The sequence below is a fragment of the Tauraco erythrolophus genome, chromosome 1, assembly GCF_009769465.1.
Source record: "Tauraco erythrolophus isolate bTauEry1 chromosome 1, bTauEry1.pri, whole genome shotgun sequence".
Classification (NCBI taxonomy): domain Eukaryota; kingdom Metazoa; phylum Chordata; class Aves; order Musophagiformes; family Musophagidae; genus Tauraco; species Tauraco erythrolophus.
The window spans coordinates 57,955,230-57,981,266 of record NC_141465.1 but is presented as its reverse complement, the minus strand read 5'-3'; the positions used below and the strand labels follow the sequence as shown (position 1 = coordinate 57,981,266).

The 26,037-nt window shown below is 41.1% G+C and overlaps 1 protein-coding gene across 1 annotated transcript; it reads right to left on the bottom strand.

Annotated features, from left to right (window-relative positions):
- Positions 1–812: 812 nt before the first annotated feature.
- LOC104377332 (arylsulfatase D) lies at positions 813–20,983 on the bottom strand. The gene is made up of 10 exons (XM_086609619.1): positions 20,931–20,983; positions 19,980–20,120; positions 19,052–19,173; positions 18,053–18,175; positions 16,132–16,555; positions 14,987–15,123; positions 13,342–13,476; positions 10,178–10,340; positions 9,071–9,192; positions 813–1,183 (listed from the first exon to the last, which is right to left on the bottom strand). Exons 1-10 carry the CDS (start codon positions 20,981–20,983, stop codon positions 813–815), a joined length of 1,791 nt encoding a protein of 596 aa, XP_086465745.1.
- Positions 20,984–26,037: the final 5,054 nt, after the last annotated feature.

Sequence of the window (26,037 nt, the reverse complement as noted above, 5' to 3'; positions counted from 1 at the left end):
CTCATAGATCATGAAATTTGGAACCTATCTCATCAAGGCAGCTGGGTGATGATTTTCAATGCTCTTGCAAGTGAGATGATTTAACAATATCGAAAATGTATGTCAGTAGGAATTGCTGTCATCTAGCATATCAGAATAGCTAGATACTTTGCTGCTGAACTTGAGATGGTAACTTTAGCTATGTATTTTTTAAAACATACTTGTCAAGTTTTTCCTGAGAATTCTTACATGATAGATAAATGAACGTAAAGATAAGGCAAAAAAATGCTGTAAATTATTAGGTGTTTATTTCTTAGAGGCAAATGTGTCTTGGTATGTTTCCAAATTAAATAAGCAATTGTGCTTTTAAACACAGGACAGGTTTTTTTTATTTAAAAGATAAGGCCAGAATAGAGGTGCCCTCTTGGGCTCAGTCCTGTTGCCTTAACAAGCGTATTACCTGTACACACAGCTGCAATTAAAGTTTGGTCTCGTATAATTCATAATTTACTTGAATTGAAAAATCAGTAAGGAAAGAAGTTTTGTTTCATTTATTCGAGATTTTGATCCAGAAATATGCACATGAGGTATAGATTATACAAGTGACCCGCAGGGGGAATATGTTCGGAGCATTTTTGTTTGTTTTTTGGTTTTTTTTTTTAAACTACAGGCTTATTGAATTTCTGTGGGTAAGAGAAAGGGCTGAATAAAAGTATCAATAATGTCCCTCTCAGTTTTCTAGTGTAATTTGACCCATATCTCTGTATGACTGCAGTCATGCAAATGTGAAAATTATCAGCTTTTTTAAAGCTAATCATAATTTGATTTTGGTATTAAAGTATGCCATCTGCTTTATTGTTTTCTTCATCACACCAACAGAATGGGAATGTGCCACAGCATGGCTGCAGCCATGGCTTCCACATATTATTGCAAGGAGACAGCTGTTGTGGGACTGGAGTCAGCGTCTTGCGATGCTCTTCCACAGCTTTTCCTATTCTCCTCATTACAGTATCGAACAAGGGCTCAGTGTCAGCTGATAAAGGGTTTGCCTCAGAAGGATCTTGCGAGAGAGCAAACAGCAGTGGAGGGTCATGATGGGTTACACCATCCCCAAAGCACGGGCAAATTCCTCTTCCAAAACAGGCCCCAGAGTCTTCTGGTTGGAATACTGGAGTAGCATAATGAGCTTTCCATATGGTGCCACCTGTCACAGAAGAAGCACATTTGAACAGCTTAATGGCATCTGGAGCTGGGGGGGGTCCCTGAAAGATTGGTTCACATTTTAAGTGATCTGCTTTGTTCTTCCTAGGGTAAGCTTATGTTGTGGTTGTCACACATGAGGGAGGAAAGGCTCTTTTAGGAGCTAGCAGTGAATCTGACAGGTTTTCGTGGCTCCTGGGCACACCTGGGCTCTGGGTACGTGCAGGGCCATGTACACTATGTGGATGATCAAGTCTAATATTTTGGGTGCAGAGGGAATCTCTGCCACTTTCTTGTGTTCCTTTAAAACTTTACATGCCTTTGGGTGACGTGGGAGGATGGAGAAGGCAGCCCCTGATTTCTGGGTGCAGGTACTGGTAGGTGGTTCTTCTGCTGGCTCTGTATGCCTGAGCAAGTGTTCTGTGCAGAAACTGATCACAGCTCATTTCCATGCACATGTTCCAGCACATTTTTAAATAGGATGGGAATTGTGGGCCATGAAAACAGTATAATCTGGAGTCAAGTTTTTAAGTTAACATAACAAAGGCAACTAGTTTGCAGCTTTATAGCTTGTACTTTATCTAGCTCTTGTACTGACGACTGTAAGTGCAGGTCTGTAACTTGTAAAGAAGAAATGACAAATGACTAGGACTAAATCTGAATGCAGTTCTACAGGAGATTTTCCTTCCTCTTTTTTTCCCCTGTTCCTCACCTCACATTTAGAAAGCACTACACTGAACTCAGAGGCAAGGATGTGCCCAATGAGAAGACAGCAGTTGGATACTATGTCTGAAAAAGGGAGAGGAGAATAAAGGAGACGCTCAACACTTGGAGCCACTTCTGTAATGCACTGAGCGCAAATAGCTGACAACTGCATTGTCACTACATGGCATTTTCTTTTTGGGTCAATGGAATCAGCTGAACTGTCCTTCCTTCTCTTGTTCTTCATGACTGGGAGTCTGCAGCTTCTGCCTCTGTTGTGTCACTACTGCTAGAACATATTTTGTTAATAAATAAAATTCAAAAAGGTGAGGGGAAACAAATTACAGATATTAAGGCTCAGGTAACCTTTTTCTCTTAAAATCTCCAGTTGCTGGCTGGTTGGCTGTGTATTGATTTCCACCTCACCATTTCCATGTCTGCTAAGCTACGCTTCCGCACTTCTGTGGAGGGATGGTGTCTTAATGGTTCTGAAATGTTTTGGCATAAAACATTTAGAAATGTTGTAGATTTTAGATATCTGCATTTCTGAAACTTTGAGAGAAAGGATGCAGAAGGTGGATTTGGTAAAGGAAACGGGCTCACTTCCTGATGGCTTACTAAAGACAGATATTCCTTAGCTCTGTTTGAGTGCATGCTTTGCTGTTGTCTGGGATGTGCTCCAGGTCCTTCTACTTTTCCCTGTCTCATGATTAAAAGAGCATTTGCCTTGTGACAAAAATGCAAGCATCCTCTGTCATATCAGGGTTACCTGAGCATGTGATTTGAGTCTTATGTCTGTGGTCAGGTAGCATAGATGCTTGTTAGAAGGAGTTAAATAAGTATTCTGTGGGCCATATCCATTTTTTTGATTAGCTGGTTCTAGTCAACGTTATTGTGATATAAAATAACCATTTAATAGATTAAATACAAGATGGACAGGGTAGACTTATCTAGCTATATGTAAGAGTTTGTGATCAATGTTCAGAAAACCCAAACTAAGTAATCATTATTTTCCATAAATAGTTGAGCTGAATTCCTCATAACTTATACACTGTAGGGCAGTTCAGAGAAGTTAGTGTAGAGTGTTTGGGGAGAATTGTTCTGATTCTGCAAAATGTTAACATTCACTTTTCACACTGCAAATAATTACAGGAGTTGCAGAGTGGGAGAGAGCAAGTGCTTCTTAGTTCAGGCTGAAGGATACAGTGAGGCTGATTGTAATTAACCTGTATTGGTTAGCTGAGTAGGCAGCAGGGTTACAGCAGGATAAAAGAAACAAAAAAGGCGGTAGAAATCAGTGCTGATGAAAGCAGCAGGGGTTTTCGGTCGTCTCCAAGAGGCAAAGAGGGATATGCAATTTGCTACTGAAGGAGCTCTGACAGAATTTGAGGAATGCATGTGAATTTTAGGGCAACATGTTAATAAAATATGTCCAAGAGAAAGGAAACCTGCTTCTTCAATCCAAACATCTCTCAAACCTATCTGGTAACAATCAGTCAGTTTAACGAGCAGAAAGAAATGGACTGTCACTAATAAGCCTTATTGTGCTGCGGTAGAGGAAAGGACTCTAACATACAGACAAAGGATCCTTCTGGCTTCAGTGAAGGGCTTAATTGATGGGTCCTGCCTGGGTGACATCAAGACACAATGGCTTGCTCTCTAGCCTGTCCAACAGATAGAAGTAAACAGACAAGAAATATGTAATATGAACGTGATATACTTCTCAATGAGCTAAAACAGACTGAAAAGTCTGTCAGCTGAGTCCGAAGTGATGGCAGTTGGAGCAAAGAATCAAAATTTCTGGATCGGCTGAAAGTTGAGCCCCACAGTAATATTTGATTAGCCAGTCTTTCATATGCAGATCATTGTTTCCAACACCCTTGCCATGAGCAGTTGTGGCTCAATGGGAAAAATTGCAGGAAGGCACGCACAGGAGATCTAGCTGTGCATGTGGCTTCATAAAAATATGCCTTGCATCTGCATATAGTGTCTGTGTTTATGTTACAGGTAGTGTGGCCTGTTAGAAACTGATCTGTAGAGCAGAACAGTTACTGATGGCTCGACAAGAGGGTAGATTTCTATTAGATACAAGGAAGAAATTTTTTACATTGAGGCTGGTGAGGCACTGGCACAGGTTGCCCAGAGAAGTTGTGGATGCCCCATCCCTGGAAGTGTTCAAGACCAGGATGGATGAGGCTTTGAGCCACCTGATGTAGTGGAGGGTGTCCCTGCCCATGGCAGGGGGGTTGGAACTAGATAATTTTTAATGTCCCTTCCAACCCAAACCATTCTAGGATTCTGTGACATTCACACCGTGTTTGTCTGGGGGTGTTTTACTGGTGGCTAACTCTTGTCTGGTCCTACCTGCATGACATCTTTTAGTGATTAGAGCACATCAGGTACGATCCTGGAGCCTGTTTTACAGTTTAGTTTCATCTAAAGTCATGATCTCCAAGCCCATTCCACACTGCAAACCAAAGCACAACGAGTGGGTATGATCAAGAGGGGTTTGCTTCAGAAGCACGCTTCTGATCTGAACTAAAATTGTAATGTAGACAAACCTTACATAGCCTAGGAGAACAACAGGTGAGAGGGAGGGGAAAACAACAGTTCTTTAATCTGAAAAGCAGTTCTTCAAGCTCATCCCTTGATGGAGTATGCATTTAGCCTTTTACTGGAGAAGTGTGGCATGACTTCGAGCAGCAATTTTCTCCAGGAGTCACTGCAATCAGAAAAACCTTTCTCTGTCCAGAAAAAATAGACATTACAAAGAAATCACAGAATCACAGAATGTTAGGGATTGGAAGGGACCTCAACGGATCATCTAGTCCAATCCCCCTGCCTGAGCAGGACCACCTAGATTAGATCACACAAGAACGCCTCCAGGCGGGTTTTGAACATCTCCATAGAAGGACACTCCACGACCTCTCTGGGCAGCCTGTTCCCAGTGTTCTGTTACCCTTACTGGGAAGAAGTTCTTCCTCATGTTTAAGCGGAACCTCCTATGTTCCAGCTTATATCCATTTCCCCTTGTCCTATCATTGGATGCCAGTGAGAAGAGCCTGGCTCTGTCCTCATGGCAGTCACCCTTTACATATTTATAAACATTAAGGAGGTCCCCCCTCAGTCTCCTCTTCTCCAAGCTAAAGAGACCCAGCTCCCTCAGCCTTTCCTGATAAGGGAGATGCTCCACTCCCTTAATCATCTTTGTGGTTCTGTGCTGGACTCTCTCAAGCAGTTCCTGTCCTTCTTGAACTGAGGGGCCCAGAACTGGACACAATATTCCAGATGCGGCCTGAATGAAGAGAGATCTCTAAGACCAGTGACGTCATGGCAGACTGGTGTTTCTGACCACTGTTCTGCTTTAGGTAATGTGACCAGGTGAATGGGCTCAGGGTTAGATGTGATCAAGTCTGGAGCTACTGGCAGTTCTGGTGTGGGACTGCCTTGGCACTAGCCTGTCAGGTGAACTGGTCTCTCCCGTCTCTAGCGGCAGCTTTGAGAGCTGTACTCCCACCATCTAACTCCCTGGTCTGCTGAGTATTGGATGCATGGTGGGAGAGATTCAAAGTGGTGACTCTCATGTTTTGGCCAAGCAGAGGCTGTTGTCAGCTCCATGCACAACAGTGCAGTGCCCCCTGGGGCACAGGCCATCCCCTGCTCCGCTGGGGTGTTAGCTCAAACCTCTGGCCTGGAGCTCAAAGTGTGCCTCAGGTGGGCGCCAGCAGTGACGATGCTTTAGAAATAAAGCCACTGCACATGGAGGTGCCTGGTGAGGGCTTCTGGGACCATGAGCCCGGCTGCTGTGCCTGTGCCTGCCCCATGCCCTCCCTGGAGCCCAGGGCAGCAAGCTGCAGCTCAAACCTGACCCTGTGGGGGCCTGGCCACACTCCCTCTGCCCACCTACACAGGTTGGTGGCCTTTCATGCAGGGCACCTCAGTCCGGGACCGCCAACCCCGCGCTCCCGGCAGAGCGGAGAGCGGTCGCCGCAGCCCCACTCAAAGCCCACACCCTCAGTCCCCTGGTGCTGGGGACGGTCAGGCTAGGGGGAAGCAGAACATTTTTGGAGGTGGGCGCTGCACAACAGCACCACATCTGCAGCGTTCCCCTGCTAGGCAGTTCTCTCCCTTGCTGGCCTGCTTGCTAAAGCACTTAGCAGGCAAAGAGCACACCATCAGTTGCTCCTCTAGGGATTTTTTTTTTCCTGTATTTTAGTCGCGTTAATATGCTTAATTTAAAAAAAAAAAAAAAAACCCAACAAAAAACTGTGACACCAAGGGAGGGAGATGACTCCTAACCAAAATTGACTGCTTAAAGTGTTAGGTTATGGGGTTGGTTCAACTAATCACAGAATCATAGAATGGTTAGGGTTGGAAGGGATCTTAAAGGTCATCTAGTTCCAACCCCCCTGCCATGAGCAGGGACACCTTCCACGAGACCAGGTGGCTCAAAGCCTCATCCAACCTGGCCTGGAACACTTCCAGGGATGGGGCATCCACAGCTTCTCTGGGCAACCTGTGCCAGTATCTCACCACCCTCAGTGTCAAGAATGTCTTCCTTAGATCTAGTAAAAATCTCCCCTCTTTCAGTTTAAAGCTATTGCCCCTTGTCCTATTACTACACGTCCTTGCAAAAAGTCCCTCTCCAGCTTTCCTGTAGGCCCTTTTAGGTACTGGAAGACTGCTACAAGATCATCCTGGAGCCTTCTCTTCTCCAGACTGAATAACCCCAACTCTCTCAGCCTGTCTTTGTAGGGTGTTCCAGCCCTTGGATCATCTCCATGGTCCTCCTCTGGACCTGCTCTGACAGCTCCATGTCCTCATCTTCATTTATAATTACTGCAGACACCGAATTTCCATAGGAACAGCAAAGATGCAGAGTGGTGATTTACACGTCACTTAGACATGATATATTTTGATTGTGCCCAGAGGAAAGAATTGAGTCCTTGTCTCTTCAGATAAGTATAGTTGAGACAGCCAAAATGTTGGCCTTAAGCACTTTAAGCGTGATTCCCTCACTGGGATCATCTGGTTTTATAGCCATGGTAGTATCAGGTCATCCAAATCCCCAACTAGAGAGGAAGCAGCAAGGTAGAGTAAACTGCTCAGACCAGGCCCACCTGCTTGTAGCTGCACCAAGCACCAGCTTTGACGAACTGTAGTCGCCCCGGTAGGGTTGTGAAGGCCTTACCCTCAGCTACAAGGCAGAAGATTGGCAGTTGCAGCACTGTTTGCCCTTTCTTTCTTTTCTCTCTCTTTTTGTTTTTTAATAAATTATCCCTTTCCTAGTTCTTAGACAAAAATTTTATATCTTTTCTCCAGAGAAAACAAAGAATGACAGCTCACAAGAGAAAAAAACAACCACCTTACCCTGGAGGATTGGAAGATGCTCCACTCATGGAAGAACTGGATTTATGAAACACCCTTTTACCTTCTACCATACAGCTCCTTCAGCAGTACGCAGATTGTTCTAGATCTCACCCTAAATGGATAGCTCCTCAAGTACTGTATGGCTTGTATAGCTTCACCATTTTGTCTTGAAGGAAGTATCCAGATTTATTTTTGGGGATCAAGAACCTAAAAATAAAATTCCACCACAGCACCTGGCACCACATCCTCAAACTTAGTCTTTTTCCTCCATGTTTCCTGCCAGTCGAGCACAGTAACTTCCTGCCCAGGAGCTGTGCTTCTCGCAAACATGGCATGATGACAAGGGCACTGACCTCAAGGTTAAACTGGCAGCATGACTGAAAGTTTGGGTGTTGCAACTCTGGTATGTATTTATTCATGCCCACAGGATAGCCAGCAAAGTTCTCAGCCGTTATCCTGATACTCGTGTGTGTGTGTGTGTATGCTCACACTTCAGGAAACAGATAAGTCGATTCTGAAACATTTGCAAGTACAATTAAGTTTTGTACTCTTAAAGTGTTCACTGAGCAAGTAGATTCTTGGCTTGATACTCTCTGTACTCGATACTGTCATATCAGAAAGTATCATAAAATAAATGTAAATTTGCATGAGAAAGATCACCCAGTTAACACTGTGACATAAGGATTTCCTACTGGGCTGCCTAAGGTTATCTCACCCCACAGTCAGCACTCAAAGTGCTCTTCCATCAGCCAGCTCCTTGTCAACATACCAGCTGAACGTGAACAGCAGCTGGTGGTGGAACGCCCTAGCATTTGTAACTGTTGCCTAACTGCAGTCTCTCAAAAACACCATAATTCTTCTCTAACTTCAGAGATAGGAAAAACAAACCAAAAATTAAAAGGAGCTCCTTCCAGTTTCTAAAGGATGGGAAGATGAGCTGGCATAGCCTACTCCATTGTCTTCTGCATTTCTCCAGCTGTGCAGAATGAAAAAAACCTGAGTACAGTATCCCCATGAATTTGTCATTTTGCTGTCACATCATCCAGTCACAGAAGGTGCAATTCATCTCAACTAACTTCAAGCTAATATAAGGGTGATTTTTGTATCCGATATGGTCAGCCTCAGCTCCCTTTTTAGTCAGTGGAGAGAAACAGGCACGACTGATCTAGCCCAGATGTGCTAACCAGAAGGAGGTGAATCACACCCTGTAAACATCTGTGTCTCTTCAGTGACTATAAAACAATGAGCTCAGATCCAGGCACCTGTGTTTCGTTGTACAAAAGCCATCCTCTGTTCTGAGCAGGAATACGGACACAGCTACCAGCCACTGGCCTGTTCTCTTTTACATTGTTATGGAGGGTGACACCAGCAGAGATGGGGTGCTTGTTGAAAGCTCAGGAAAGAACAACAGCTGTGGTCAGCTTGTCTAATGCCGCAGCTGAAAAAGCAAAACAAGTAAGATAGGGCTATTGAAAACAAACTACTGCTTAAGATAAAGACCTTATGTGTGCAGTTCCTTTTCCTTCAATCTTACACTAAAGCCGATCCCGAAAGCTTTTGCAACAGAAGCAGCAGAAACACTGCAACAACAGGGAGATTTCTTGAAGCTGTGCTTCCCAGGGAGCAAAACCCTTCACCTTGGGCGAGGCAGGACAGCTAACGATGAAGCCTTTCTTCACCTTGCAGAAGAACCGAGAGTCTGAGGTATTAAACTTACTCCAGATAAATACACACACGTATGTTTTTACGTGACGCTCTATTGGAAGCTAGAGGTCATTACATCATCTCTGACATGCAGGAGGGGGATGTTTATACTCACTGTCCTTTTGGTGCCAGCGCGCTGCATGCAGAAACACACCGCAGTAGTGAAACATGAACTCGTGCCCAGAGTGCTGAGCTGTCCCCCGCAGCAAAGGCAGCAAGGTGCGCCCGTCGATCACCCTGGTGGAGAGGGCAGGAGTCACCACGGTGCTTAGGAATTTCAGTCTATAGCTGGGGCGTGAGCAGCACTCGCTCTCCATGTATGCAGCGTTCGGATTTCAAATGTCATTTCTAAACCAAGCTACTGTTTAGCTAATGAGCCCTGAGATTTTTTAATTGTGTGGATGGGTGGAGATGAGTGATTAGCAGTTACTAGCAGTTTTTGCAATTACAGCTAGTTCACACATCCTGCCTGGGGAGCTAAGTCACCATTACTGTAATTTTCCTGGAAGTAAGTGATAACCACAATAAAGGCATGGTTCACAGCTTTTAATTTTTCTCCCTGAAATGGAAGCCACTGATAGCTCTGTGAGCTTGTGGCTTCCTAAGAAAAAAAAAAAAAGTGCCTCTTACTGACTTGACTAGCAGATGGTTTAGTTACACACCATAGTACTCACACTTTTTGCTCAAATGGCTTAGCCACCCACACTTTATTCTGTTCTTTAGAGGAGCCTAACAGAGATGCTACAAATTGTTTACTATTGAGGAAGCTAATTCTCCAATACTGGCAGCCAAGTGCAGGCCATGTGCCATTTGCTCCACCTTCCCTCCTCATGAAGAACCAGGCTTTCTAGTCTTAGAAAGGGCCTGTCCTAGTACTCTATTGTGAATATCTGTGGATTTTTCATAAAAAGTAATTTTAAAAGAGGTTTTTCTGTTTTGTTTTGTTGTGTTTTTTTTTTTTCAGTCATCACAGTGACCAAAATTTGGTTGCTTTTTTTAGTGATTAGAAAACTGAATTAGCTAAATGACTCTTTGTAAAACATACTGTTTTCCTTTGCCTTTTCCATATAAACAGATAAGATGGGGAAAGCTACATAGAAAGAAAGCTAGAGAATTGCTTGATTAAGAAACAAACAGAATTTAGGATGCAGGACACATATAGACAGCTTCTATTTAAATCAAGAAAGGGAAGCAAATATGGTTTATGGAGCCACCTTTGTACCTGTCCTGAGGCACTGCCCCTCCAGCCAGGTGCACCACTGTTGGGAAAATGTCCATAAGGCTTGTCAGTTCATTGATAACTGTCCCTGGAGGCAACACTCCTGGCCATCTAACTATTCCTGGGACACGGATCCCTCCTTCCCAGCCTCCCATTCCTTTTCCACCTGTTGGGGGGGGAGGGGGGAGGAAGTACCAAAAAAGAAAAAAAAAAGAATGAAAGATATTAGATTTTTATTGTGCATGTATACTGAAAGGTTTTAAAACTTTTAGAATATTCAGATAACTTCAATGAAAACACACTAAATCGTGGAGAACAGTAGAATGACTACAGTGCAAATTCCATTATTCAAAATAAGTATTATTAACCTCTTTATTTTACACTGCTTTCTTGAGTGCAAATACAGCGACCCATACTAAACAGTATTTTTGGCAGGAGAGGAACAACTCCACCCTCTGACATTCTGACCCATTATTTTAATTTAATGTTATGTCTGAGAATAATCTTCATACTCCCTAATAACATGCCCAAGAAAAAAGTCTGTTCTTAATAAACCGCAAAATCTGACTAGGCATCAATGGAATAGAGGTTACAGCCCTACTTTGTGACCAGGGAATGGGGATTAACACAGGGCCAGCTTGGTTGTCAGACAGTTCATAATCAGAGGCAGCAGGAACATTACAAAATGATTTGCAGTCCTGGAGAGTGCTGAGGGGAATTAAGATAACGTTTGATTGGCCTCCAGAAGTTTACAGTCCCAGGGATGCTCTGAGATGGTCTCAAATGGAAGAGTGCAGAACTCACAGTTAATAGGGAAGTGCTCTGGATATGCTGTAGTGATGAAGACTTCCCACCTACGTTTCTGTTGAAGTTGTCTTGAGGTAATCCAGAGAGTCTTTCTTAACTTAGTTTCTCTTACATTCCTCTAGTCTTCTTCTAAATTCTCTCCTCCATGCATTTGCTCTCTTGCAAGTCAAAATATTAATTGTTTTGAATAGTATTTCAAAGTGAGAACCATTAACTAACTACAGATATGAATAACAGATGTCAAGGATGGGCATACTAATGAAACAATGTGGTTTAAAGCCAGAACTCCAAGTTGAGGGTCCAGTTAGAAAACAAAAACTGCAAAACGCTGAAGCTCAGATACCTACATGACCTTTACTCTGTTGTTCCTCCTATCAAGGTCAGAAATGACAAGTCATCACTGGAAAGCATTGTAGGAAAATTGGCAAACAAAACTTGAAGCTACCTTATTAGTTCAGCTAATAAATCAGCAGCTGAATGATAGTTTATATTAGCCTCTGGCTTTGCTAAGCAATGGCAGGCTTTGCTCTAGAGGAGGTGTGCTCATAGTTACAGCTGAGAGGCAAGGTTCCCAGAGCTTGTTTCTAAAGGCTGACAGGGTGGCATGATGGATTATGAACAGGACAAGCCCAGCTGCTTGTGCAATAATTTTTGTGCTATGTAAAATAACAATATCTCATGCTTCGTTATCCACTAGCGGCTATTCTCATTATTCATGTGTAGCTTATCTTTTGTCTTGTTTTTAATATCTTGTTAGCAATAGCAGCAGTGAGTTCTACAGACATTCATGAATTAAACTAAATTTTTGAATCTTTTTTGAGTTATTGCTAGTTAGTTTGACTGGGATGTCCCCTGTTCTGCTGCATGTGGACATACATGGGAATGCCTTTCTGTTACTAATATCTAAAACGATATTCTATCTCCTCTTGTGTCCTCTCTAAGCAGGCATGATTTCATCATTGTCCTCTCATACTGAAATCTCTACCTAATCACATTCACCTTTTCTCTCTGGACTCTCCTGTTACTAATATACTCATGCTAGGCTAGTAGAAGTGAATTCCCTAAGTTACATTCTGAGCTATTCGAGTGAACCTGTTGGCCTTTTTGCATCTGTTACTTATATGAAAACTTCACAACCAGAACTGAAGCCTAATTTAGCACTTAGAACTGTTTCTGGATGAGATCCCAGCTGTATCAAACATTGCTTGTGTGGCTCATCAAGTAACCTACTACTAGACAATAGGTATTTTGATGCTGAGCAAGGTCAAGGCACCTGAATCTTCTCTGTAGGGAAATAAACGATGGGAGCAGTTTTCAGGCTTCATTATACAGTAAGTGCCAAAATGCCCAAGCTGTTACAGTGGTTTTTTTGAGGCTTAGCAGCCTGGATGAAGCACATGCAAGAGATACCATAGGTCTTCATTTCCATAGAGCTTTTGACACTGTGCTGCAAGCCAGCAGAAAGAGAGTCTAGAAACATCTATATGATAGATGAGAAAATGGAAAACTATATCAACAAAATAGTTATCATAATATCTGCCAGTGTTTACAGGAATAACTGTCTACTGTGAAAAACAGAAGGATGTTTCAAGTGAGACTCCAAACAGCGTGTTCTGGATATGCATCAGGGAAGTTCAGATTGAACACTAGAAAATGATTCTTCACTGAGAGAGTGGTCAGTCACTAGAACAGGCTCCCCAGGGAAGTGGTCGTGGCACCAAACCTGTCAGAGTTCAAGGAGTGTCTGGACAACACTCTTAGTCATATGGTTTAGTTTTAGGTAGTCCTGCGAGAGACAGTGAGTTGGACTTAATGATCCTTGTGAGTCCCTTCCACTTGAGATATTCTACGATCCTATGATACTACATGGAACTAGAAGGGGGTACAAGTGTACTGGAATCTAAGGAAAGGATGAACAAGGGGGAACACAACAGCACTGAAATACATGATGACCTTGCAGCAATAGGCTGTTGCAAGGAGAAAAGGAGGAACCTCTTCTCTGTAGATTGGTGAATAGGACAAGATCTATTGCTTAAACTGCACCAAGGAAATCCAGGGTAGGTACCAGGAAAAAACCTCTAGTAGCATAGACAATGAAAACCAGATTATCTGAGGAATCACTTCAGGTCTTTAGGAATAGGCTAGACAATATAGCTGTCAGGAGTTGCTTTGGTGAAAGTAATCCTGTCTGGGGGCTGAAAGATGAGTAGCTGATGCCCTGCATTTGCTCCAGCCCTACAGTCCAAGATTATCATCCCAGCATATAGATTAGTAAATATAGTCTATCTAGATGTATTTTACTCTATAATTTTATTTTTTAAGAGAAAGTCTTAGGCATATACACACTACCAAAATTTTACCTTTATAGATTCCATTCCATCCACCCAACTGAGCATTTCCTCTGTGAGCCTCTAAAGATCCTCCATGATCAGATGCAAAATAAATGAATGTGGTATTCTTCAAGCCTTCTTTGTCAATAACATCCAGAAGCCTACCTATAAACAAAAAGCACCATAATTATGTCCTGAGATGCAGTCAGATTCTTTTAGATCTTGACTCAAAATTCAGTGAAGCTCAAGTCTTTCCACTTACTTGAATGAGTTCTGTTATGAGCTATGAAAAGAAGCTTAAATAATAGTGCTACCTAGATTCCTAATCATAGGAAACTGCTGTGTCTCACCAGGAACTGAATAGGGACTCTGAGATCAGGCTGCATACTATCAACCAAAATCTTCTCCTGATGTCCAGGGGAAAGGTCCACAGAGTGCACTTCAAACCTAACTTCACAAGGAATGTTTTCAGTACTGATAGCAACAAATGTTTATACAGAATATGATTTATCTTTCATTGCTTTTCCTCATCACCTATTGCATCAAATATATTTGCCAAAAACACTTTTCATAGCTACAGAAGCAGCAGCAAAATCTGGACTACACAAGGAAAAAGCATAAGCCAGTGATTGGCTCTTTTGCTCAATCTCTTCTTCTTTACAGACTTTCTGTCTCTCCTTGGTCAAACTGCTTGTTGATCTTACCAAAAATAGATGCCTTCCCCCAAAAAGAGTTTAGATTGAGTCTATGCATATTGGTTCTGAATTAGACCCCAAATTTCTTACTTAGCTGTCCAACCCTTACACCATTGGACTTCAGCTCTGCTTGCACAGCCTGTGCTTGAAGGTGACTGGGGCCAAAAATTTGGAAGAGGAGCATGGCAGAGTCCTCTGGTTCAACTGAATCTTGCTGAGCTTCTCAGCCTACCCATCAGAACAAATGGGGCACCTCTCAAAATACAGCTGTTGTAAACATGGTTATTGGAGGAAGAAAAGTTTCAGGCATTGAATCTTGGCCTGGACAGAAGGTGAATACTTTGACAATAGGGTTTTCACTTTTGACTAAATACAAACAGGAGCTATCTCCCTCCCTCCTATTGAAGCAGAAAGGAACTACTACGTAAGGCTTAGGTTTAAGCTTTGAGCCTAAATTTAGACCTAAGTGGGTCTTCACAATGTACTGAGTTCACACAATTTTTAAGTGAAACTCTATAGCTTTTAAACTTGGCCTTTTGGCTAGGAGGGCGTTCTGGTTTCTGCTCCAAGGATTATTCTTTGATAAAAATGAACAAGTACATAAAACAACCACCATATAAGGTAATAGTCAGCAGCAGCACCACTTATATCTTCTGAGACTAGACAGAGCTGGAGAAACGTTGTACATTTGGACTGACAATATGATCAAGCACATATTTGATTATGTGACTGCATTTACCACTGCAGCACAGAAGTGTGTCAATTAAAAAATAAAAAGAACAAATCCTCATAAGAAAAGTTTGGGTGTTCATTTTAAGAAAAATCAAGGTAAAGGTAAGGCAATCTCTGGAGCTAACTGTGTATCCAAGGCAAGTTGATGGATTTTTATTATATGCAAAAAAAAGAGTACTGTGACCACCTCTTTAATTTCTTTTCCACATTCAAATAAATTAAGGATTTTTGTCAAGACCGCCACTTACCTACCACCCAGTCCATTTCTTCTACGTTATCTCCATATAGGCCATGTCTGCTTCTTCCCCGAAACTTCTCTGTGGTAATGAGAGGGGTGTGAACATGTAAAAGGGAAACAAAGAGAAGAAACGGTCTATGCTTGTTTCTGAAATAAAGGAAAACAATAGTCATTTCTCTGCAAACTGTCACTCAATCCAAAATATAACAGTGGTATTGTAGTGACTATCTCAATAAAAATTGTTATTGTGGCCTAAATTAAAAATTTTTTATTTGGACATCTTTGCATTTTTGAGGTTTTGGGAGACAGAAGAGATTAAAATACCCTTCAAAGATGGTCTGTATTAAAATCAAAATAGCAATGGGCCCTTTCTTTTTCTGGTTCCAAATTAAACATGTGTAGAATGTTAATAAAGTAACTAGGAAAATTCATAGCCAAAAGACTGACAAACTCTCAGAAGAAAGGAGAGTCAAACTCGTCTGCTTAATATTAAACATAGATGACACTCAGCATCTGAGATCCTCATGAAAGAGGCAGGATACCCTAGGAACCTGGGATTATCAATACTCCAAGTTTTAGAGAAGGGCTTTATTCCACCCCCAATTTCTGTTAAAGAAACAACCTCTAACCCTTGACTGAAATAGTATAATTTGATTCAAGGATATGCCCAGACTTGACACATGAACACTTTTAAAGACTTAGTGATTTGTTAAATTCCAGTTGAGGTTACCGATAGTATTGTAGATGAAGAACACCTTTGGAAAACAAAACAAAACTCACTATCACCCTCCTGTTTGTAAAATATTAACTTCATATGACACTTTCTATGACAGGCCATTCATCAGGCTAAGATAATTTCTCCGCTCCCACTGGCAGAAGGCCCAGTCCTTGGCCAGGACCCCTTTGTACTAGGTGAACAAAACAAACACAAAAAAAAAATCATCTTCCTTGTCCTGAGGAGCTGACAAGCTATCTATAAGACAAAGGACAGCAGTTGAATGCCGACAGGTAGGGGGATGCCAGAAAATAACAAATTACTGGCCAGCATCAGAACAGGTAGTTTAGCACGACAGCTGCCTAACCTAGTGGTGCAAGACATAGTAATCACATTATTTTTAAAAACCCTTAAAACGCTATACAGTTTCTCTTGGTTACCTTTCAATGAATGAAACTGCTTCCTTCAGCATATTAGAAGTAGCTTTTTCTAGATTCATCGGTTGTTCAGTGATATCATGGTTTCTCATCAGGATACAGTTCCAGTACTTGGTGAAACCATAGCTGGAGAACCAGGAGATGAAATACAGGAGACCACAGATGGCTAGACATATGATTATTTTCCATTTTACTGAGAATAAATCAGTAAGTTTTCCAATCAACAGAGTGAGCACGGCAAGGATGATCATCTGTGTGTAAAGCCAATATGTATCTTGAAAAGACTTGGCCAGTTCGGGGTCATCTGTGCCTTGACATTCATTCAAAAGCGTAAAAGGCATGCCGTAAAAATAATCAAAGCCATGATTTAAAGGATGGTGGCAGTGATCGTGGCGGGATTTGCAGTTTACGCCCATATGCCACTTTCCTGGAAATATAAAACAAAAGGTCTTAAATCCAACATCGTTACTCTTGGGTGTGTCTGCCTGTACTTCTGATAGGTTGGCTGCACTCCTCAGTTAAGAAACAACCAAGGGAGGAGCTGGTGCGGAATGGGGACAGACTCTCAGGGAGCAATTGTGCATTGGCACTTTATCTGCTTAAACCAGTTGGTTTTCCTCACCTATCTGTTAAAATTCCACATAGGCCAATGGTCCAGCTCAGATGCCTCCTCAAAAAAGAACAAATAAGGTTGCAGTAGTTGGTGCTTATCATTTTTCACATGATAAAGTAGCCATTCATTAATAGGTAGCCTGGTGGGGAGAAATCCTTGTGCCAAAAGAAACGGCTAAGTGCAAAAACATGAACTCATTTACACACAAATTCTGTCTTTCACAGTCCTGGAACAAATTTAGAAAGAACGTGTACATATTGGCTCTGTGTGTCTGTATTCACCCTAACATGAGTAACAAAAATAGGCCATTCCAATTATCCAGTACAATTGGACATATCAGAATATGTCACACACCAATAACAAACTTTAACGAGGTCATATTACAGAGCGGTGTAATTATCCTGACATTGAAGGACAGACAATCCATGTCCATGGACTTAGGGGCTATTAGCTAGACAAATAACTTCTGAGAACTGCTAACCAGCTCTGTGCTTATGTATATGAATGTTGTTTACAGTATGAGATATACCAGACTGCAGTGAGCTAGGGCAAGTTCACCCACTGCATAGGCTTATGTGTTATCAGTATATCACTAAGACTCACCTCAATTTAGGAACTAAATGACACCTCAGTGTGCTGGAGCTGAGCAGAGGTGTGAAAATCACAGTAATAACAATTAAGAAAATGACACATTTGACTACATCAAAAAGAGTTTAAAAATGAGAGGTGCTTGAAAGGCACAGCCTTTAATTGCTGTTCAGGCAGAATTAGCAAAGGCTTAACAGGATTTTCTGTTCTGGACATATATTCTGATCCCAAATCCGCTGAAGTCAACGTGACTCTTTCAGCTTTTTTTTTGGGTTTTTTTTGGCAGAGTTTTGCAGAAAGTAAGGCACATGTCTTAACAGTGATAATAAAAAGCATGTGTAAATAACAGAAAATCTAGCCACCAGATATAATGAAGACCACTGTGTTATCTAGGTACCAACTGGCAGACAACATTTTTCTGGTCGAATAGATCAGTGAATATCTCTGTTGGTTCTTCCTAAAGCAATCTGTACTGGGCAACCAAGATTCTTTCCTTTGCATTTACTTCTGTTTGCAGTGTACTTCTATGTATTCCATACACCCTCATTTTGGATTTACCAGATATACTGTCTTGTCATTGGGGCTTGTGGATCACATTCTAAAAACCCTGCTGATTTTGAAAGATATGCATACAAAGAAACTCTAGTTTAACAGATCCTAAATGAAAAGAAAAATATTTGAATAACAAGCAATGAAAAGGCATCAAGTTGCTATGTCTCATACCTACAAGTGCTGTAGAATAACCTTGCTGGTGTAGTATTCTGGCAAAAGTAGTTTCATTTGGTGGGAGCCCACCAGAACATCCATTCCAAAAGAGAATCTGCTGTTGAGTGCTGGATGCCATGCCTAGGGAGAAATAACAGTCTTTAAAATAAAACAAGCCAGATTTCAGATTTTCCATCTTCTCAGATTGTTCGTTCTAATGAATAGGACTCAGTTGCCTAAGCCTGACCTCCACAATGAGGTGTCCTCCAAGTCTCATGTCATTATCTGCTAGTCCAAGGCAAATGCCACAGCTACACTGCAGTGTCTACAAACAGCACTAACATGCTTATGTTTGGACATTAGGCAACCTCTTACAACCAAAGCTCTATCAAAATATAATGTTAGAAGTAGAAAAAGGGGAAAAAAAAAAAAGAAACATTATCTAGAACAAAAGGTTTATAGAGATAGGGGAATACACTTCTGAAATATACAGTTCATGATTACATTTCTCCTTTAGTAAGTTAGAATCACATCAGAGGAGCTATACTGATTATTACTGTCATATGCAGTTGGCTGAAGTTTTCTGTCATGAATTTGCATGGTTGAAGTAAATTTGTTTTAAAACATAATTGTTGAGAACTATTCCATAGTCTGACACATTTCACGGTGAAAAAGTTTGCAAGGATATTAAAAATATTATACTTTATTTAATATAATCTTAATATCACTGAACATATAGTGTTTACACAATTTTCTTCATGTTTCCACCTCTGGGTGCTTTGTGCTGTTTGGATTTTCCTCCATTTCTTTATTGTCATTTAGCCACAATAAATGTGCTTTACGTGGGCATTTTCTCACAGAAATCAATCACTAAATCTAGCCATCTTTATTTTTGCCAGTCTTACTGAGACCTCAAATCCTTATATTAATGTGTCTTTAAAATGGTTTATTTAAGGAGATTTTTAGTAGCAATAGTGGCTAGACAGACTACAGTGAACCATTAGAGAGAGGTCCAACCTGATCTGATGGGGTATCTGCCAGTCAGGAAAGCTGCTCTGCTCGGAGTACAGACAGCAGCTGCAGCAATGTGCTGAGTAAGTCTCACTCCTTCCTTTGCCAGGCCATCGATGTTAGGGGTCCTAAAGAGAAAAATCCCATCTCTGATAAAATATTACACAGAGGTTCGTGGTATCCTACTCCTAGTTTTGTCAATGACATCACCATCAAATTTACAAAATTCTCTGTCTACAACTCAACTAGGAATGCGCTGTGTTATATATTTCTTGAGATAACTTGACCCCTAGAAATTATTTTTCCATGAATAAATATGTTATTATCAATAAATAAAAAGAAAAAAAGGCAAGAAAAGGTGTTTTAGGTCTACCACGTATCAAAGGCTCATGCAGCACAGTGAAAAGATTCCATTAATCGATACAGGACATCACAATTTCCAACACTATAATAGGTTAGAGTAAACACAGGATATATATACAAACGTTCTGTCAATCAATCTATATACAGACTGATAACTGCATTAGGGATAAATATATCACACAGACTGAGCTGTCATTTCCTAACAAGCCTACTAGAGTTGTTACCTGATATCAAATCCTAGTCTCAGTCTTTTAGTATTGCAACCCTAGAGTTGTGGAAACTTATAAATCATACACATGCCTGACAAATACAGTGCACGAACACGTTTGCAAAATTCTGACTGTATATGCTGAAAGTTAGAAGTCCCAGAAAGTTGCTCAAGCATGCTTGTATAATTATTACTCCAGTAGGAATTACCATAGAACTTTTATTTTGCACATGGTTTGAAAATAAGTGTATCTAGCTAAACTAATCCGTAGTAATGAATTTTCTAATAGTAAGTGTCATCAGTGTTTTTTTCCACTGAAATTCACCAAGAAGGGATAATTTACTTTGTAGGATACATTCTTACCTTATTGTGTCATTGCCATAGCAACCCACATCTCCAATACCAAGATCGTCAGCTAGTATCAGTAAAAAATTGGGTTTTGAAGGATTTGATACATAGGATCTTGGAAACAAGCATAAAAATAGCCCAATGTTTAGGCAGCTCCTGAAATTAAAAGTAAAGAGGTAATATTACAAAAAAAAATGTTTGTAAGCTTTACAACAGACTTTAAATTATTAAAGTTTTATGAGGACTCAGTATAGATGCAACCAGCTATGAAACGTTGCCAGCAGATGGAGCTCCTGAATACTTACAAAAGTTCTTGAATTTTCTAAAACCAGTAATATATTTTTTATTTGCCCTGGAATTATTTTGTATGTACATTTCTTTATTGAGATTTGCTCTGATCTCAGCAGAAGTTTCCAGTAGAATGAGTGGTTGAATGCTTGCAAGTCTCCTAAGGCACCCCTTGTACAGGAGTGTAGGGAACACCTGTCAAGGCTCCTGGAACGAGTGGGCAGGAGCATGACGGTGGCTGGTAAGCAAGCACATTGGTTTTGATAGCAATGCCTTGACTATTGCATCCACTGCACCCAGTGCTACATGCAGCATTTGGAAAGTGCTCCTTCAAGGTTCCAGCAACAGGCTTGGCCTTGTTTATCTTCCTAGAAGACCCTAAGAATATCTCTGCATGTCTTATTTGTTCAAGGTGTTTGGCAAAAGGCAACTTAGGGATGTTCACCTGAAGTAAAACAGATATACTAGAACGTATCTACTGACTACTAGCTCATTAGTAGATACTGCAATGTGACAAATGCATAGTAAATGTACTTGAGCATACATTATATATACATTATATATTAGCACATATTATATAACCTCCATGTCCTATAAAATAGGATGAAAGGCCTTAAATGTTTTCTAAGCACAAAATGTAACAACTAGAAAAGACCTTCAGTAAATGTCTTTTCTTACCATTGTTTTCCCTGGTAAACTTCGCGGCTTCCCCATGTACGAAACAGGTACATAGCTGGTTACATAAATTCTGGTGGAAAAAAAAAAAAAAAGATTAAAAAAAAAAAAAAATCAGAGCCCAGTAGCCCTGGTGATCTTGTTTGTGAGGTTAGTCAATAACTTCCCTGCATTACCACAATCATATGGCCACTGCCTGCGGCTGCTACGACAGAGGTGGACTGAACAACTAGGGCTTGATTGCGCAGGTCCCACATTCCTGAACGTGTGCTTGCAGAGCCCTGTTGAACTGACACCGCAAGGCAGAAAGGGCACTTCTGAGGACAGGCGAGGTCAGATAGCACAGCACGTAGGTCTGCAAGATCTGGCCTGTTCCCAGCTGCCAATAACTTCTGGAGGACTTGGGAGTGTTTAGCAAGAAGGCTAAACTCCCATGGCTTTAAACAAGTGTTAAAAGGTGCCAGTTAACTATATATGTGCACAGAACTGTTGGTGTTCACTGAAAGGAAGGTTTTCATTGTTTTACAAAGAGGAGGTAATGATAAGAAAAACTAGTATCTCACTCTTTACTTAACCTCAAATTACCTTTAAGTTCCAGTAAAACGATCTAATCCTTACTGTGAGCTTTGAAACTACAAAAAAAAGCCTCAAAGGACAGCCATCCTGGAAAGTAATATTTGCAGTGTAATTCTTAGAGAAGGGACTGTAACATTCTTAGGTTTGGATGCCATCTAGTACATTCAAGGAGATATTTCTATCTGGATGTTACTAAAAACTGTCCAGAAACATAAATACCATTATGATTATTTTCTTAAAGACCTTCAAAGCTTAATGCCATTTATAAATTCAACAAGCCAGGTTTTCTACCTATCAAGTCTATGAACTCAACCTGGACTTTAGAAACCTAGAAATAACCTTTTAGTTTCTAAATATTTATTTCCGTCTGGCAAGGCAAATTTTATGAGTGAAAGAAATTTCCTATGCTTGCTGAAAGAGACAGTACAACTAGTCACTTTGGATGAAGAATGGCTTGGGAAATGCGCTCCTTTTCCTTGTAAATGGACACAGACTAAGAGATCTGCAGAAAATTTGCACTGGAATCATGTGAACAGTCATGCAGAAGTACACGGTAAACAGCTCCATGGGAACTAGCATATGCTTATCTTCATGCTATCAACTGAAGTCAATTAGAGATAAAATTCATTCCTTCACTGTGAAGAGAGGTACAAATCTAAAAAATTCACTCCATGCGAAATCCCTACTCTTCCACACTTCTTTCCACTTCAAGCCAGCACAAGAACAAACATGTTCTCAGCTCTATGAAGGAACAGATTGAAGCTAATAAGAATATTTGCTTTCTATAACAATGTAAAGCACATCTAAAAGCACATCTATAAACATAAAGTCACTTCTAAACACAGAGAACTGAAAAGTTCCACCTTGACTAAGGAAAGACCTATGGTGTTTGGTTTTTTTTTTTCCAAAATCACCATGTTCTTCAGTGGGAAAAAATAGCATTTTCTGAGGGAACTCTTTTCTGCCTTTTTGGTACCTAACAGTGTTAACAGTTACCTTGAATACCTGAGGAATACTAAACTGGCCAGAGTAGAGTATAATTCTGCCCTATGCATTCCAAAGAATGAGCCATAGGATAAAAAAATTGCAGATGCTATTATTCTGACCAGGAAAATAGTACAAAAAGAGTCAGAACCTGGGGTCCATTGATAATTTTTCCAAGTAACATCTAGATGATTGTTTGGCCACAGCTGAGACAATATGGAAAACAAAAATAATAAAAATAATTAAAAAACCCTTTATCTCTGTTAAATGTGGAATTTTCCACAGGGTTGGTGACACTTCCCCCTCTCTGTTGGCAAGATTCTGAAAGGCAGTACCGAGAGCTCATCCTCCCCTCCCACCCACTGAGTCAGAGATTAACGGGGAAGCTGCAAGGTCCCTGAGGCTGAATGCAGATGCCAAAAGCCTAATATCATGCTTTAAAAACCAGGCTGTATTAATGTGAAGCAAAAGACTCACTTCTAAGAGCTCAGATCTTTCATTTATGTGATAGTGATGCCTCAGAATCACAGCCTGGCAGCAGTTCCCCTGAAGCCCTGATGAACTATGGCCTCATAGGACAGAGCAGAGGTGACCATCAGACCAGTGCATGAAGGCATTAACCTGTGAGAAGGAAGAGCTAGCAATGCCTCTGGCGCTTATCTAGAATGGGAACTTCTTTATGGTGCTTTAACAATGGAAGCAGAGCTCTGCCTTCCCAGTGACTGGGAGGCAGTGTTGCCTTTAAAGGGCTCGAGGTGCATGATTAAACCAAAGCTACTGCAATGAACATGTTCTCAGCCTACACAGAGTAGCTGAGGATCATCACAGCCCTTGTGAGCTGTTGTGGAACAAAGGAACCAGACAGATCTGGACAGCTAAGAAACCCCTTGATTTCCCGTGGGTGTTGGTAAGCTTCTCAAGCTGGTACAACAGGTCTGCTGCCTTCCACCTTCTCCCCACAGGTTCATGTGGCACAGCCAGCTGGTGACAACAGGCACATTGGTATTTAGACAGAGACTTTGTACAGCCCCTTAGGAAATCTGGGAATTTCAAACCAGGGAATTGCAGTGGTGGTATTAAAAGATATTTGGATCTTAATACCACTGGCAGTGGCATGATTAAAATTAGTGCTTCCTGATTTACTGCAAGCCGTTTTTGGAACACTAACCTTACAAAAGACGAGAAGAAATATCAAACTTCTTTTTGAAAAAAACAAACAAAAAACCCATACAGAGTAGTTTAAATATGCATATTCATCTTTTAATGTTAGGAGCTGATTCCTTCTGAAAGCAGAGCTCTCACTGACATTGCTAGGAGTGTCATGAACCCAGTATGGGGCCCTATGGCTTGTCCAGTTTCCTTAGCTGTTAAATGGAAAAAAAAATAGGAAAAAAAAAAGGCTTAATCCATAAATCTAACATCAGCCTCTAGAAATCAGCAGTTACTTACAGAAATCCGAGAGAACATCAGATAGTAGTTCCCTCTGTAAGCCAGTACGCCACAATAAACTATCGAGACTAACAAAAAAGGCCAACCCCTTTTAACAATCCAGAAAACAAACCCTTGTCTCAATTATTCTTCCTGCTCTGAAATCCCTGTTGCTCCTTGGTGTGCTGAGCAGTCCTAATCCTCTAAGACGTGCGTGGGATGAAGCAGGCTGGGACCTGCTCTCCCTTCCCCCAGCCTCCAGCACAGAAACTGCCTGGGATCCCCGCCGGCAACAGCCGGCAAACTGCAACCACTGTGCCGTTTTACATGAATTCCAAGCGAAGTACAAAGTCCCTATTCTTGAAACACTGGCACAACATGGCTACTGCCTTTGCTAGATTCTCTATCCAGTTAATTCTGTGCAGATTTGTATAAAGCCTATTTCAGTGCCTCAAAAGAGATGCTATAAACAGTAACACCACAGCACTCAAAGCCCCAAGGGTTCTGTTTCTCCCACCCTACTTTTCCAGTCTTCCAGGCAGAATAACAGGACTAGCTTTTCCTCCTTCTTTTCCTCTGTCATGTTGCCTTGGGAAAAAAAAAAAAAAAAAGGGAAGAGGGAAGGAAAGAAAAAAAAAGGAAAAAAGAAGGGAAAAGGAGGAAAAGGAGGGAAAAGGAGGGAAAAGGAGGGAAAAGGAGGGAAAAGGAGGGAAAAGGAGGGAAAAAGGAGGGAAAAGGAGGGAAAAGGAGGGAAAAGGAGGGAAAAGGAGGGAAAAGGAGGGAAAAGGAGGGAAAAGGAGGGAAAAGGAGGGAAAAGGAGGGAAAAGGAGGGAAAAGGAGGGAAAAGGAGGGAAAAGGAGGGAAAAGGAGGGAAAAGGAGGGAAAAGGAGGGAAAAGGAGGGAAAAGGAGGGAAAAGGAGGGAAAAGGAGGGAAAAGGAGGGAAAAGGAGGGAAAAGGAGGGAAAAGGAGGGAAAAGGAGGGAAAAGGAGGGAAAAGGAGGGAAAAGGAGGGAAAAGAAGGGAAAAGAAGGGAAAAGAAGGGAAAAGAAGGGAAAAGAAAAGGAAAAAAGAATAAAAAAGGAAAAAAGGAAAAAAAAAAGAGCTTTGTAACAATGAAGCAGAAAGGAGATGATTCTTATCTCTGCATTTTGAGCCCTGCAGTATTTCCTCCTCTTTTTTCACTGTGCCTGAGCATAGGAAGCTGCTGTTTACTCCCTGCTGCATACAGGCAAGTTCTCTGCCAGCAAAAATTCAATTTTTGAGTCATTATGTGCTTTACACTGCCACATTCTCTTGGGCTTTTTGCACATGTCTGAGTATTAAAAGCAAACACTGGCATTAATAGAGTACCTTCGAGCTTTGACAAGTTTTTGGAGTGAAGTTCTAGTAGTGAATAACACAAATATTGAAATGATACAAGCAGAAATTCATAAAATTGTTTCTATGTCACACTTAAGAAAAAAGACTAAGAGATAAAAAGAAAATCATTAATCAGCTAAACTGGCTGAGCAAGTAAAACATTTGTAGGTGTATTCCTTGAGGAGGAAGACAGACAGGATGACAACAACAAAAAACAAATTAAAATAATCGCATTTACTCACTTCAGCCTCCAAATTCTTTAGAGTTCTAGCAGCATGCTTATAGTAAACTCTGACCTCATCCACTCCTGTAAAAAATCCAGTCATTAATACAATTTAAAGCCTTAAAATCTCTGCAATTTCCCTGCAAACTTCAGTGCAAATTATGTCTTTTTAGAAAGTCTGGCTGTGGTCACACCACTGCAGGATTTTTGTTTTGTTTGTTTCTGTTGTGTTTGTTGTTTGGTTTATTTTGGGGGGAGATGGTGGTATTTGGGTTTTTTTTAACTGGTATTGGCAAGACCCCTTTTTACAAGTTGTAGTTTGTAAACCTATGTATATTGCTACCAAATGTTTTTCAGCATTAATTTCAATATGACTCTCAATTGAACCTTGTCTTCCTGGAACTGGCATTGAAACAGCTCGAGTTATTAATCCAAAACATTTTTTATTGGCATCTTATATTCAATAGAATTGCTATTTGCCAAATTAGCATGCACCAGGACCTCTTGCTGAAGAGAAAAATGCTTCTCTCTCTTTTGTAA

Bases quoted from the DNA above. Each gene is read 5' to 3' on its own strand.
- LOC104377332 (XM_086609619.1), bottom strand. From the start codon at position 20,983: ATGTACCTGTTTCGTACATGGGGAAGCCGCGAAGTTTACCAGGGAAAA. The intron at 20,121-20,930 runs GTAAGAAAAGAC...TTTTAATTTCAG, and splicing joins GTTTACCAGGGAAAACAATG to GAGCTGCCTAAACATTGGGC. The intron at 18,176-19,051 runs GTTGGACCTCTC...ATTTCTCCCTAG, and splicing joins CAGATACCCCATCAGATCAG to GCATGGCATCCAGCACTCAA.